The 15616-nt window shown below is 28.2% G+C and overlaps 1 protein-coding gene across 1 annotated transcript; it reads left to right on the forward strand.

Moving 5' to 3' along the window:
* The first annotated feature begins 3906 nt into the window (after positions 1-3906).
* On the forward strand, positions 3907-8323 carry LOC107435448 (ammonium transporter 3 member 2). The gene is made up of 3 exons (XM_016047064.4): positions 3907-4796; positions 6625-6910; positions 7733-8323. Exons 1-3 carry the CDS (start codon positions 4137-4139, stop codon positions 8257-8259), a joined length of 1473 nt encoding a protein of 490 aa, XP_015902550.1. The 5' UTR covers positions 3907-4136; the 3' UTR covers positions 8260-8323.
* The last annotated feature ends 7293 nt before the right edge of the window (positions 8324-15616 follow it).

Raw genomic sequence — 15616 nt, forward strand, 5'->3', positions numbered from 1 at the left:
TAACTTTTTTGTAGAATTTTTAATATATATAACCGGTGCCTGCTTGGTTGATTTCATTGTATTTGTTGAATGAACTGCATATAATTAGACTTATCTAATAGATCCATAATATTATATATATATATATACATATATATATATATATATATAGATATATATATTTATCATTTTTCAATAACTTGGACTCCGACAAGATAAAGTGTAACGGTGGATATTGAAGGAAAAAATAATAATAATAATAGAAGGAGGTTGGTAGGTTTATTTGAAAGCTAAAACAACAAAAACAAATATTATTTTTCTAATATATAGATTAACTATATTCACCAACCACAAAAATAAATATATTGTCTGCCTCAATAAATTATATTGTAATTTATAATAACTAAAATAAAATCATTTTTTTTTATTTCAATTCCAATAAAAATTAAAATATTATTTTTCAAATACAATAGATTCCAATAAAAAAATGAAATATAATAAGAAAAAAAATAACAATAATGTTTAAGACAAATATTTACTCTTCTTAAGTTGCTTCTTGTTCAATGAAATTGTCGCAAAATTCAAAAATTTCAGTACCACTTGATTGCCATTGCTAGAGCGGTCGTTCTTATATGCCGTCGTCCTGAATAATCTCTTATGTATTTTCCTTTTTATCTTTTTGTTCTCCATCATGCTGGAATAATCAATAGATAAAGGTGAATTAATAATAAATGAGGAATCCTGATTAGAAATATTTTTTTGTTTTTCTTTTTGATTAGTTTTTAGAGGATATCTTGAGTCAGCATCGTCAACTTCAACAAAAAATTCATAATATGGTTCACATCCATACTTATGATTAAGATGATCATAAATAGAATCCATCCAAAAAAAAAAATCGAAATTAAACAATAAAAAAAAACTTTAATAACTAAAACAAAAATATGAGAGAATAAAAACCAACAAAATATTGGATACTGAAATTTTAAATAACCGAAAGATATCACTTACTAATTTATAGCCAAATGCATTTAACTATTTTATCAATTATTTAAGAGTTATTGAGTGTAATAAAGATTGCAATTTCGTGACTATAATAATATACCCTTTTTGATTATGTTCAATTTATTGCTATCAATATTAATAAAAAAATATGTTTATTTTAATTTTTTTCTAAAAAAAATTGATTTTATATATTTTTTAGTACAATCATAAAAGGTAAAAAATCTAATACTTTTTCAATCAATTATATAATATTATAATATAATAATAAAAATATATATTAATTGGTAAATAAAATAAGATCAAATAATTTGTTTTGTATATAAATCTTATTGCACTATATTTAACAATTATTATTTATGATATTATGTATTTTTATGTCCTAATAAAAAGATATCTTTATTAATTTCCATATAATCATATTTGTATATATAAAAATATTTAAAATATATTTAATTAAGGAAACAATATACATGCAAATATATTTTATGACATATATAAAATTATAATAATAAAAATATATATATTTTTATTCCTTCATTACTAAACCCAACTCTATTGTATATAAACATAAATTTTATTTTGCTATGTTTAATAATTATTATTTATGATATTATGGTTTTTATGTCCAAATAAAAATATATCTTGTTAATTTTCATATAACCATATTCATATATATAAAAATATTTAAAATATGTTTGGTTAAGGAAACAATATTTATGATTTTATATATTCTTAAGAAAAGTATGTTTATTTAAAATTTATTTAAAAAAAATGGTTTTATATATATTTCGGTACAACCATAAAAGGTAAGATCATAAATAAATAAATAAATAAAATTAAAATAAAAAAATGATTTTGTAGGAAAATTGAAATGATAATATGTTGACATGTGGTACTCTTTTTTTATATATATTATATAGATTATTTCAAATTTGATTATTTAAAATTTGGTATGTTATGCATTTTTGCATCATTAATAATTTAATTTATTTAAATTTCAAAAAATTATGAATGACAAAAATAGTTGACTTTTCGAGACAAAATTTTGGTAGTTGAAAGTTTGAGCAAACTGGTTGCTAAATATGGAGTATTTTACTAATCAAATTTGGTTGCTGAATATAGAGGATCGGTAACCAAATTTTAGTGATTAAAAATATTTTTAAGTATGCAATGACCATAAGTGACCAATATTTTAGTTGCTCCAAGTGATTTTCAGTGACCAAGAATTTGGTCTCAAAAGAGTATTTATCTGTGACCTTAAAATTGGTTGCTAATAGTTATAACATTGTCATTTATATGACTTCACGTTACCCAATTTTGATCAAAATGGTGATTATTTGTACTTTCAAAGACTCAAATTTGGTCACTAAAACCTAAAAATTTGGTCTTTGAAACTTCTGAGTTTTAGCAATTGAACATTCTTTGGTCACCTAAGACAATTAGTTACCATCTTTTAGTGGCCACCCAATGACCATATTTTTGTCATTGATTCTCTTTAGCGACCATAGAGCCCACTTTAGCAGACCAAAAGGGTGGTGACCAAACATGACTTATTTTTTCTTTTTTTCTTTTTGCTTTTTTATTTTCTTTTGTAGTGAAACCACGATTAGGGATATACACTAGCAGAGTTGAACCAAGTTCTTAGGATATGAAGCTCAGCTCACATAATTTTTTGAAGTGCTCAAACTTGGTTCAAATTCATAAGATTTTGAAATATCTTTTTCAAGATTGACTAGGTTCTTCCATAAATCAAGCTTAATTTGGCTCAACTTTTTTAAATACATTAATATAAAATTTTGAGCATTTGATTAAGTTAAAGTGTTTATTAAATTAAATATAAAAAATGTTGTTTACATATTATAAGTATTTAGTTTGCCTATATTAATAGAATAATTGTTACTAGATATATAAAAATAAATTAAACTACTCATGAGTTACTCATGAAGTTTATTTCTTATTCAAGATTAACTAACTAACTTCATTTATTGTTCAAAATTGGTTTCTTTTAATAAAGAGTCAAGTTTGAGTGAACCTAAACAACCTCATGGTATCTTGTGTGCGCTTAGCACTATATAATAATATAATTAGAAATTACTTAAAAGAAAAAAAATTGTTGAAATGATTTATCGTAATTATAAATTTTATTTTATTTTATTTTTTTATAATTGGATATTCTAATTTAAAATTATTATCCCATGGAATAGTTTTCAAAGGAACATTTAAAACCAAAATTAGAAAGTGACAACTCAATATTTGACAAAACTTTTAAAAAAAAAAAGTTTAACAACATTTTCCTTCCTATCCCTTTTTTACTAGGGAAAATTTTATAGATCCTTGTCAGATTTGACAAAATATCATTAACTCCTTTAAAGTTTTCAAATTCATCATTCACTTCCTTAATCATTAACTCATTCCGTTTAATTTGACAATAGAGGGTCAATTTGGTAAATTCATTTATATTAATATAAAAATTGCACATTTTGGTTGCATTTGTATTTTAAATTGCTTTGCATTTTTTTAGTTAATATTTTATATGTGTTGCTTCAGCTCCTGTTCATAGTTAGTAATATAAATATAAATATTAAAATTGTCAAAGTTTGTAGAATTACATTATTTGCATAAGATAAAATATATCATAATTTGTGACAAAACGATAAAAAGATAAAATATTAAATTAATATTTGTTTTAATCCATATGAGGGCAAATAGATATTTACAACTGTAAAAGGTCAAAAGGATGAAATTTTTAAGTTGACACTTGAGAGTGAGTGAAGTTTTATCACACTTTAGGGGAGTCCGTAAAATTTTCCTTTATTATTATTATTATTGTTGTTGTTGTTGTTTATATTTTATATTTTTATTTTTTGATATATTTGCCTAGAAAGAATATTCAACCTCGAGCTGTGGAAAAAGTTTCATGGGATATCGCCTTCCTCGCTACATCTGCCCATCTATAAGAAAGTCAACTACTCTCTATTCTCCACAAATTTCTCACCCTTTAGAATCTTAAACTGTATATCATCAGGACAGCTTCTACTCTTTATACACTCACTGATTCTCAACATAGTATAGTAGTTCATATATATATATATATACAGCTTCCCACAATATATTCTACTAACATCCAATTTCAGTTTGATCAGTTATTGTATATAATGGCTGCTTCACCACCAAACCCTGTTCCGGTGGCATACCAAGGCGGCGCTGGGGCAGTGCCGGTCTGGCTGAACAAAGGAGACAACGCATGGCAAATGATATCGGCGACACTGGTGGGCCTACAAAGCGTACCGGGGCTGGTGATACTGTATGGCAGCATAGTGAAGAAGAAATGGGCGGTGAACTCGGCTTTCATGGCGCTGTACGCCTTCGCGGCGGTGGTGATATGCTGGGTGACATGGGCTTACAGGATGTCATTCGGGGAGGAGCTGCTGCCGTTCTGGGGGAGAGCGGGGCCGGCACTGGGGCAGAAATTTCTCATCAAACAGGCGGCGCTGCCGAAAACAGCTCATTATTACAGCAACGGAGAGCTGGAGACGGCGGAGGCGACGCCGTGGTACCCGATGGCGACGATGGTGTGGTTCCAGTGCGTGTTCGCGGGAATCACGGTTATACTTTTAGGGGGTTCGGTGCTGGGGAGGATGAACTTCAAGGCATGGATGATGTTTGTGCCACTTTGGTTGACTTTCTCTTACACTGTTGGAGCATTCAGTTTGTGGGGAGGAGGGTTTTTGTTCCACTGGGGAGTTATGGACTATTCCGGTGGTTATGTTATTCATCTTTCTTCTGGGATTGCCGGCTTCACTACTGCTTTCTGGGTTGGTTTGTTTGCCCCCCCTCTCTCTCACTTGTTTACTCTTTTATCTTTTATTTTATTCTATTTACTTATTTCTTTGTTTGATATTAATTTTTTTTTCTTGGATTTTTATATTTTATTTATGAATTTAGATATGCAATCTAATTTCAACCTCAATTAGTTTAGTTAAGTATATACATCCACTTGACATTAATTTGAAAGACTTAGGAAAGTCAAGTACTAATTGCAAACTCCTATATAAATATATTATAATGACACACCAACTCCTTCAACTCATTTTTCAAATTAGTACTGTTTACAATTTAATATTTTATTTTTGCTTAGTACTGTATATATGGTGGTGTAAATGTAAAGTTGACCATGAATTAGGATGATCTTTCTCCTCTGAACTCCATGAGTTATTTATTTAATTTAGAGGTGGGGGTTTCAAGTTCAGCATTGTGAGAATGTATATATACAGTTTTTTTTTTTTTTTTAATAAAAGAAATACTAACTTATTTTGCATGTTAGAAACTCAGATAGGAAAAGAAAATTTTGTAAGGTTAGCTCAGTATTTGGTTACTATGCTTTTAGTTTATTTTCTCTTTTTTATTTTTTTCCCTGTAATTTTTGCTATATATACTAAATAAACATTATTTCTTCTTAACTATACCTTACATCCTCTTAACCTCGAAAAAGGTCAATTTACAAAGTCTCCCAACAGCACCGTCTACGGACTTCTTTTCCCAGTATCTATTTTTTAAATGTAAAAAGGTTGACAATGGACGTAATAATCCTAAGGTGCTATATTTATTATTATTATTACTAGTAGTAGTAGTAGTTTTAAGGATGGAAAAATTTTGCCGGCCACTAGATTATCTTTTGAAGGAAAAGTTCAAAACCCCTCGAGTACTGACTTATTTATTATTATTATTATTATTATTATTATTATAAATTCTAATTTTTAATGCATTAAGGTGTGGTCAAATTAAAATGGCAGTAACCCATGCCTCATGCTTAGGATTCACTTTTCATGCTTTCAATTAGATTAGTTTTTTAAATATAAGAAGAAAAATGTTATCTAATTCGTTAGTATACTTCCTTTCCGAGACAGCAACCCAAAGATAATTTTTTTTTTTTTTTTTGACAATAATCGAAGTTTGAATGTTACAGAGAAGATAAAAAATCCCAAGTGTACCATTTCTATGTCACGTTACATGTAGCTTATAACGTAGCAAGGTCCACAACAATTGATGAATCGGTTGATAATGAAAAACGTCATTTTCATAGTTATATTATATAAAGGGAACTTTTAATATAAAGTTCGTGTATCACGAAAACAACCATTGCAGACATTAATTAATTTGGTCTGTCTGCTCATATGAGTAGGAAACTAATATAACATGCATTGCAATGTCCATATACGTATATACCATTGACAAAACTCAGAGAAAGTCCTTGGTTACATATTTTCTAAAACAAATTATAAAATTGCCATTTGTTGTATATGTAGGTTTTTTTTATTAATAAATTAAGAAAAATAATTTTAACATCGTATCTATTATGGATGAATTTAAAACTAAAAATTATCATTAATAGTCTCGAATAGTTATCAAAGGAATTTTATATAATATGCAGTTGTTTCATTGCAAATTGATATAGTAATAATTAAAATTCATAGAAAATGTGTGATCACTTTCATGGCAATATAAAATTAAAGGTAATTATATATATATATATATTATTTTTTTAATACAAAGTCCGTGGATATAATGAATATTCATTAATCAGGGACTTCGGCAAATTCCAAAAGAGTGTGACAAAATATTTAAGATATAATGAATGAACAGGTGGGACCAAGATTGAAGAGAGATAGAGAAAGATTTCCTCCAAACAACGTGCTGCTGATGCTAGCGGGGGCAGGACTACTGTGGATGGGATGGGCAGGATTCAACGGTGGAGATCCATACGCTGCCAACATTGACTCATCCATGGCCGTCCTCAATACCAACATCTGCGCCGCTACTAGCCTCCTTGTATGGACGTGGTTGGATGTGATCTTCTTCAACAAGCCCTCTGTCATCGGAGCCGTCCAAGGAATGATCACTGGCCTTGTTTGCATCACTCCTGGTGCAGGTTAGTTTATCCCTCACCTTCCGTTCACAATTTATTTTCCATTTTTTTAATTAGGTTTTATTATTATTATTGTTATTATTATTATATATTTTGGTAAACATTCGATCTCAAACTCTTTATCTAAGAGACAGTGGATTTTTGTTACTGGATGGTCAACAAAATTAAATATGAATGCTAATTATAATTCGTGGATTATAGAAGTAAATTACCGTTTAGTTAATAATGCAAAGTAACAACCAATTCGCAGAATGGTACTTTTGTGTCACCACTGATGTTGAAAATAAATTATATATGGCACTGATTCTGACGTGAAATAAAAAATTGGTAATTTTTTTGGTAATACAATGGAATGTGACAAGGAGAAAGCTGCCTGTATGTATGGAAGCTAGTTACACAGCTACTCATGCTTAATTTTATTTTTATTAAACAAAAAAAAAAAAAAAAAAAACAAACAAACAAACAGACAAACAAACACACAAACTACTCACGCTTGATATGAACCTTGATAATTAAAAGGTCAGAGTTTGAATATTATAAAAAGAAAAAAAAAATTGATTTCTTGTCAACTTAATAGTTGGCTGACAAAATTTTCAGTTTTTAACATTAATTTATATTTCTAAATTTGGAAAATGTTCACTTTGTATTGAATTAATCGAAACAAATAGTAACCCTTGGAACATGCATGTACAAAATTATGTTTTTACGATTTATTAAAGCTTTTTTCAAAATGTTTAAGAGTTTAGCAAATGTCATGACAAATAATATTCCAACAGCTAACGCTTAATTATATTTGCACCATATTGTTTTTTACACGTAATATAGGACTAGTCCAAGGGTGGGCAGCCATAGCGATGGGAGTAATGTCAGGCAGTGTGCCATGGTTCAGCATGATGATTCTAGACAAGAGATGGAAACTCTTCTCCAGCATCGACGACACGCTCGGCGTGTTTCACACTCACGCCGTGGCTGGTCTTCTCGGCGGCATGCTCACCGGCCTTTTCGCAGAACCTGAATTATGTGCACTCTTTTTGCCGGTTACAAACTCAAGAGGAGGCGTGTATGGAGGCTCAGGCGGCGTTCAACTTGGCAAACAGTTGGTAGGCGGATTGTTTATCATCGGATGGAACTTGGTTGTCACCTCAATTATTTGCATAGCGATCGGGCTGTTGATCCCGCTGCGAATGCCGGAGAAGGAGCTGCTGATCGGAGACGATGCGGTGCATGGTGAAGAAGCATATGCATTATGGGGTGATGGGGAGAAATATGATTTTACAAAGCATGAGGGTTATTCCGAGGATACATCAAACCTGCATCCTAATCCGTCCATCGGTGCTACTCAAGTTGTATGAGTAAAATTATATTAAAAAAATATTATTTGGCATCGACGATGACAAAAGATATATAATATCAATAACATGGTTGTAATATTTTATTTGTATCTTATCGTATGAAATGTTTAAAAAAAATTTAAACAAAAGTTGTTTTAAAAAATTAGACATCTCACTGATTATTATGACTATTAATGATGGATAGTCATGCTCAAATGTGCACTTATGCTTGTGCTATGTATAACTTAAGATGTTTGTGATTTGGCAAAATAAAAAAAAATAAAAAAATGTTTGTAGGGAGATTATTTAGAAATATTTTTAAATGAAAAATCAAGGTCAACACTATCAATTATAACCAATTAACTCCATTATTTTCTCAATCAATTAAAGTAAATACAATTATTATTCTTTTTTATATATTCTTTACACCTGTAAATACATATGTTCATGCATTGTAAACAAGTATAATGAAAATGTAGCTCTTTGACTTCTGTTAGGGGTGTAAATGAGCTGAGTCAAGTCTACTATTGGCATTCTCAAGCTCTGCTTCTATAATTTTAGGATTGCTCTGGCTAGATTTAAGCTTATAAAATTTTGAAATTGCTTAAATTCAACTGGACACACTTATGAAAAGCTTGACTTTGCCTGACTTAGCTTATTATATTATAAAAATTTAAAAACTTAGAATATTTATTTTTTTAAAATAAAATTTTTAATATTAATTAATAATTAATAAAATTCAGTTATTCAATTAATTTTATTATAAAATTAATTTAATTTTAAAGTTTATAAATTTAAGGTATAAAAAATGTTGTTTAAGCATTATAAATATTTAATGTACTTAAATTCATAATATTATTTTTATATAAATATACATAAATTATAAATTCGAACTATTTATGTGTTACTCACGAGTTTAATTTATTATTCAAGATTGGCTCGCATGCTTTATTTCTTGTTCAAATTCATCTAGTTTTCTTTATGAGTTGAATTTGAACAAGCTAAAAAATTAAGTGGAGCTCGAGTCAATTACAAGTTGCTCAAACCTATTTACAACATTAACTTTTGTATCATGTGGATGTAGGTTGATATTTGAGACAACTATATTAAATACTTAGTATCATTTTTCTATTTTACTCTCTGGCTTCTTCATATTATATCTAAGGAAATGGATTTTAGTTTTTATTGACGATCATGGGAAGAAGCTCTTGTTTGTCATTTGATGTGGACTTGGATAGATCAATGATAGACAATTTGTCAGCATTTGTTTGTATTTTGATGTAGACGTTAATGGGCCAATAATTGATGTGAATATCTTGTATATATATGACAAATAAATCTTCTATTAATTGTTCTTACGTTATGTATTTATCTATTTTGGTTAATTTAATTTGTTCTTTAATTTGGTTTTGTATCTTCTCGTTTTGGCTTACCCCTGTTGTCCGTTTAGTCGAATATTATCTAGATCCATGTTATGCATATTGATTATAGATCCAGGATATTTTTTTGCTTTTGTTTATTCTTATGATTTGTAAGTCTCATTAAATGCCCATTCTTTTGTCAATTTTGAGCTTCGCTTGTATTATTGTTGCACATGCATACCTTAATTTAACTTGGTACGGTTCGTTTCTTGATGTCCTTAGATCTCCAACACAACAATATATAATAAAAATAAAGAACATATAGTACAGGCTAACTTTCCTTCCTCTTAGTTTTTTTGTTTGTTTGTTTGTTTGTCCTGAACTTTCCTTTCTCTTAGTTACTTCATAATAGGTAAATTTTGTTTAATCCCTTTGAATTTTACCATAATTAGATTTATAATTTTTAATTGTAAAAATTAATTTAAAAACAATTAACATATTAGTTCCGAATATGAGTTTTTAGAAGTACAGATCTAAGTGTAAAGGTTCTAAATAAAATTCTCCCTTCATAATAATAAGCTATAATTTCATTTCAGCTTGGTTTGCTAAAAATGTTGGGACATTTGAGTATTGTGACACTTAGACAGGGACACTTTGAGACAAATGAGATTGGTGTAATAGTAAGCCTCTTACATATACATCTTTGTAGAGGTAGATTTTATGTCAATTTCCCTTCTAGTTTATAAAATATTGTAATTTTGACCCCAAAAAAAAAAAATTAGAAAATGCCATAATTTAGTTTAAAATTAGAGATACGCCTCCTTAATTTTTGTTGCAAGCTCACCAATTTTGTACACATTTTTGAATTTGAATCTCACATTTAATTTGTTAAAGTTTTACGTAACTATGTATAATTGATAGTTCTTATAAAATAAACTTAAGTTAGATATGATTTTTTTTTTTAATTAAATGTAGGTACAACGACAATATGACAATAACAAACATAATTTGAAGCATATATTATTAGTGTAATTTTTCTATTCATATAAATATCAGGTTTTTTTTGTCTTTTTTGTTTTTGGTAACTATATAATATATAAGGGCTAATTACACTGTAACTTTGAAAAGTTGCATTTTTAGCTCTCGAATTTAAAATGTTCCAATTTAGATATATAAGTTTCAAATTTAAAACGTTCCTTGAAGATATATTATTAGTGTAATTTCTCTATGTATATAAATATATAAGTGTTAATTGCAATTAGAGACCCTCTAATTTGAAAAAGTTGCACTTTTGACCCTCAAAGTTAAATGTTCCAATTTAAATCCTCAATTTCCAATTTATCTCACTTTTTCCCTATTTGATTTTTTTTATAACAATGTTTAACTAATCCATGGTATTTAATCAATACTAAACTTAGACCTAGTAAAATCTCACATGATATGATAACACGATAAGAACCCACATGATAATTTATAGGTTTGGGTTGATAATATCGTGTCGGATCCGTATCAGTGCCACCCAATAAGATCCAATAAATTAATGGGTTTTAACGGATTAAACACGATAAACCCATTAGACTCATTAAAGAGGGATATTTTGGCAATTATATAAGTTTTATAATATTAAAATTACTTAATTTATTGTTAAACATGTATTAATTTGTTCTTTTTTAGTTTAATTTTTAAAATAACTAAAAACAAACAATAAATTTTGTAATTTTTTTAAAAAATATTATTTTATTATTTCAAAACTAAGTGAAATTTAAATTTTCAAATTTGTATTTGTCGTTAATGGGCTAACAGGTTAAGTGAAGGGTGACAAGATAATTTATTGAATAAATTTGGGTTTATCTATTTCCACATGAAAGTTTAACGGGTCGTGTTTGGATTAACTTAATTTCACATGAACATGGCATAACACGACACGAATACGATTTAACACGACACGTTGTTAGGCCTAACTAAACTATAATTATTTGTACTTTAAGCCCGCTCTAATATAAATTTATTATAATAGAGATCTTCTATCAAAAAAAAAAAAATTGAATTTGAATACCCAAACAATTAACTATCGTTTGTCAAAAATCCAAATGGATCCAAATTCAATGAATTGAAATTTAAAGACCTAAACTAGAATATATTCAATTTGAAGACCGAACGGGCAACTTTTCTAAATTAGATAATACTAAAGTGAAGCAAAGATTTAGGACAACAACAATATTAGAAGGACAAAAACAATGACTTTTTGTGTGGTGTTGGAGATAAGGCTTGTGAATTCATATGATGGCGAAATATGCAGCATTTCATTTAACCAAGCATCTCAAATGGCAATAAACGCAATCAAAATGGCTATACAAAGTACATTTTTTAAAGATACATGTTTAGTCTATGCCAGTTCCTATTTGGAGGGTTAAATCTAGTTGGAAATATATCTAAGAAGTAACAACCCATTAGATGCATGAAATTTACCTATAAATAATTGTTATAAAAGGTAACATTAGATTTTTCAAATTTTGATTGATAATTTTTTTTTTCCCTATATGACAATTAATATAAACAACATACTATGCTTCATAGGATATCCATATAATAAGGTATCGTTTGGTAAATTATAAAATCAGTGGGAATTTAATACCTTTGAAAAAGTATAAACTTTTTTATGTTTGGATATTATTTAGAGATAAGAAAGTATGCATCGAGAGAATCAAAATTTTATCTGTGTGAAAAAATATATGGGAAAGTTATTCCTATATATGAAGATATCATTTTGAAATTCCTTAGGAAACTAGTTTTAGAAAAAAAAAATTCAAATACAAATTTTCCTTTAATTTATTACATCAAATTAATTTAATTATTTATAAGTTCTAACTTTTTAATTTCTTACCAAGCAATAAGAGAAAAATTGATACCCAGCAAACTAATTTTTAAAAAACTAAATCTTGAATCAATTTCTCTTCAAAGTTTGCCACTTCCTAAACGACGCCTAAAAACATCTCTATTGGCTTTGTCAATTGTTAGATTTTTTTGTCACATCAAAAAAATAAACAATAATAAAAAAAACATTTCTTTGTGTTTTGATAAAGACCTTAGCAAATTGATGTGGTCATTAAGAAATAAAAAATAGATCCTGTCAAGATGACTTTCTACTTATGGATGATCTATTAGATATTTTGAATTTTTCTAAAAAATAAATTTTTCCTTAAAAAGTCAATTATTTCCCAAGAACAAAAAACTAATCAAATATTTAATTAATTAATATATATACATATAAATAGCTTTTATGCATATTACCATTGAAAATTAATTTTACAATTGACTATGCATCTATATCACCTAGATTCAGATAATGTTAATTTCTATATCACATAAAGAGCAATCGACAATCTACATTCACTATTAAAGATGCTCTAAAATCTTCACAGATGTCTTTACTATATTAAAATACTAATGTCTATATAATGTAACATCCTGAATTTTTAATTTCTTGTTTCTTTTATTACAAGAAATTTTTAGGACACTTGGGTGTACAATTTTATTCCTCTTATAAAATTTTCTATGGAAAAATGGTGATTTATTTTTTTCAAATTTATCTTGGGGATTGCTAAATTTTTACTTTGGGAAAAATATTTATTTTATAAATATATGGGTAAATTTTCATTTAAACCTCTTCAGTTTCATCATTATTTTACTTAAACTGTACACTTTTGAAAAGTCATCATTAACGTCCCTTTAATTTTCTATATATATCAAAATAAACCTATTTAGTAGTTTTAACGAATTAATTTTAATAGTTAAAAAGCTAAAAGGAGGTTAAAAATATGTATTTTACAATTGAATAACATTGTAAAAATACAATTTTACCCTTTAATCGATAAAAACTAACAAAATTGATAGATTAGTCTTTTTTTGATAATTTAAGAAAATTAAAGGGAGTTAAATGATAATTTTTTAAAAGCATGGGGTTTAAGTTAAATAATGGCAAAACTGAAGTGGTATAAATAAAATTTTCCTTAAATATATATATATATATATATGCACATGTCCAATTTTTATTTTTTTTTAAACTAGAAATTGTTGTAAATTTTAAATAATGCAAATACAATTGACATGTAAATATATATATATATATATATATATATACACGATAAGGCTTTCCTATAGGATTCTTGGACTTAAATAAAGTCTAACAATTTATTTTTGACTGTCAGATCTCACCAATCGTCAATATTAGAATTTGTCGAAGTACCTCTCACATGACCTGTTTTTTTTTTCTTTTTTTTTTTTTTTTGCCCTCCTTCCTTTCTTGCTTCCACCTCCAAAGCCAAAACCTAGACTTTGCTACAAGTTCTTTGCCCTCTCCATCTCCATTGCCATTGTTTAAGTCCTTGATATTAAAACAACAAAATTGCAACTTCACAAGTACTTTCTAATACAACCGATCTAGGTTTACATCAATTTGGTTCAAATCCACTTTTCTAGAAGCAAAAACTGGTGGTGCTCTAAATTCTTTGTTTTTCATATGCTTATCAAAATTGGCTTTGAGTGTCTCAAATCCTTCCTCTAATACTCTCGCTTTCAAAGTCAGGCTTCTCGATAGGGTGTGACTGATAAATTTCTAGCATTGGTGCCAACATGAATTGGATCTCCATTGAAGATATTGTGTATGGATCAGGAAGGCATAAAACAAAAGGTTTTATTTTTTATTTTTTTTAAGAGAATTGAGATATGTTGGTATTGTATAAAGGATAGGCTTTGTTTTGATCTTCCCATTGCTAATGTCTTTGCAAGTATTGCTATTGAACATAAAGAGGCAACCCTTTCTTTTTTAAATGTAAAATAGGTCAATATTTAGAAGCCGACAGGACCACCCCTGTAATCATTTCTAGATATTCGAAGTGGTTTTGCCTAAAGTAGCCCCATCAAATTCTCTATCGAATCCAATAGAACATCTTTATAAATTCGATGTAATCCAATAGTACAAATAAAATAATAATTCACCACTAATGGATCCACCCAAAATCATCAACAACCATAACAACAACAAGCCACACCATAATAGCCTCATTTATCAAATTCCACGTCAAAAATTCCAAGACCCAAGTCACAAAGAAACAAAAATAAAATATACAATCATATGTCAGGACCCGTCCAGGATCCCTCACCGGAATCCTAGATAAGCCCTGATCCCAAGAAAACCCTACCAGACCTTCCAAGGAAAATCCGGCAACATCTCTCCTAAGGGTTGAACTTACCACAAAATTCTCTGCATGAAAAACGCACTTCTAAAGATGTCCCCTTATTCCTCCCAACTCACTACAATTCATTCCACAAATTTACAGCACTTCATAAATAATAAATAGGGGATCCGTGCAATACACTATTTAATAATGTCCAATACAGTATATAGAGCATTTGAGTTACAACACGAAAATAAAAGTTGTGGCAACAAAAAAAAGGAAGAAATATTACAGGATAGGAAATAGGAAAATGAAGAAAGACAAACTCCTCAAATTATCCGCAATGGAAAAGATGTCGAGCTCGCCTTGGACATCAATGTCTACTAACCTAGACCTAGGGGAACGAATTTAAAAATGTGAGATGCTAATCATCTCAGTGAGTGATCCGATCTACTATACCATAATATTAATAATGCTAGAATAATAATAATATTAATTATTTGAAGATGATGTTGCTCTCAAAATTCTCACAACTCAATCAGTTGGAAAAGTTTCCCTTTTAAAGAATTTCACAAAACCTAACATTTATATACCTCAAAAAGTAAGGACATCATAAATGAATAAATGCGAGCAGCAACAAATATTAAGAATTGAAATTTACCTTGAGAATATATTAATAACAGTTAATTGAATTTATAGTAAATTACCACAAGATAAATAAGATCACATATAAATAAATGAATAAATAAATAACAAATTTCATATTAAAAGAATTCAGCACAATCAAATTAACCAAGCAAGATTTAACACAATATACACTCTTTATTTCAATTACCATTT

Source organism: Ziziphus jujuba, chromosome 7 (genome assembly GCF_031755915.1).
Source record: "Ziziphus jujuba cultivar Dongzao chromosome 7, ASM3175591v1".
Lineage (NCBI taxonomy): Eukaryota > Viridiplantae > Streptophyta > Magnoliopsida > Rosales > Rhamnaceae > Ziziphus > Ziziphus jujuba.

Coding starts and splice junctions, on each gene's coding strand:
- LOC107435448 (XM_016047064.4), top strand. CDS start 4,137: ATGGCTGCTTCACCACCAAACCCTGTTCCGGTGGCATACCAAGGCGGC. Junction 4,797..6,624: donor GCTTCACTACTGCTTTCTGG/GTTGGTTTGTTT, acceptor ATGAATGAACAG/GTGGGACCAAGATTGAAGAG. Junction 6,911..7,732: donor TTGCATCACTCCTGGTGCAG/GTTAGTTTATCC, acceptor CACGTAATATAG/GACTAGTCCAAGGGTGGGCA.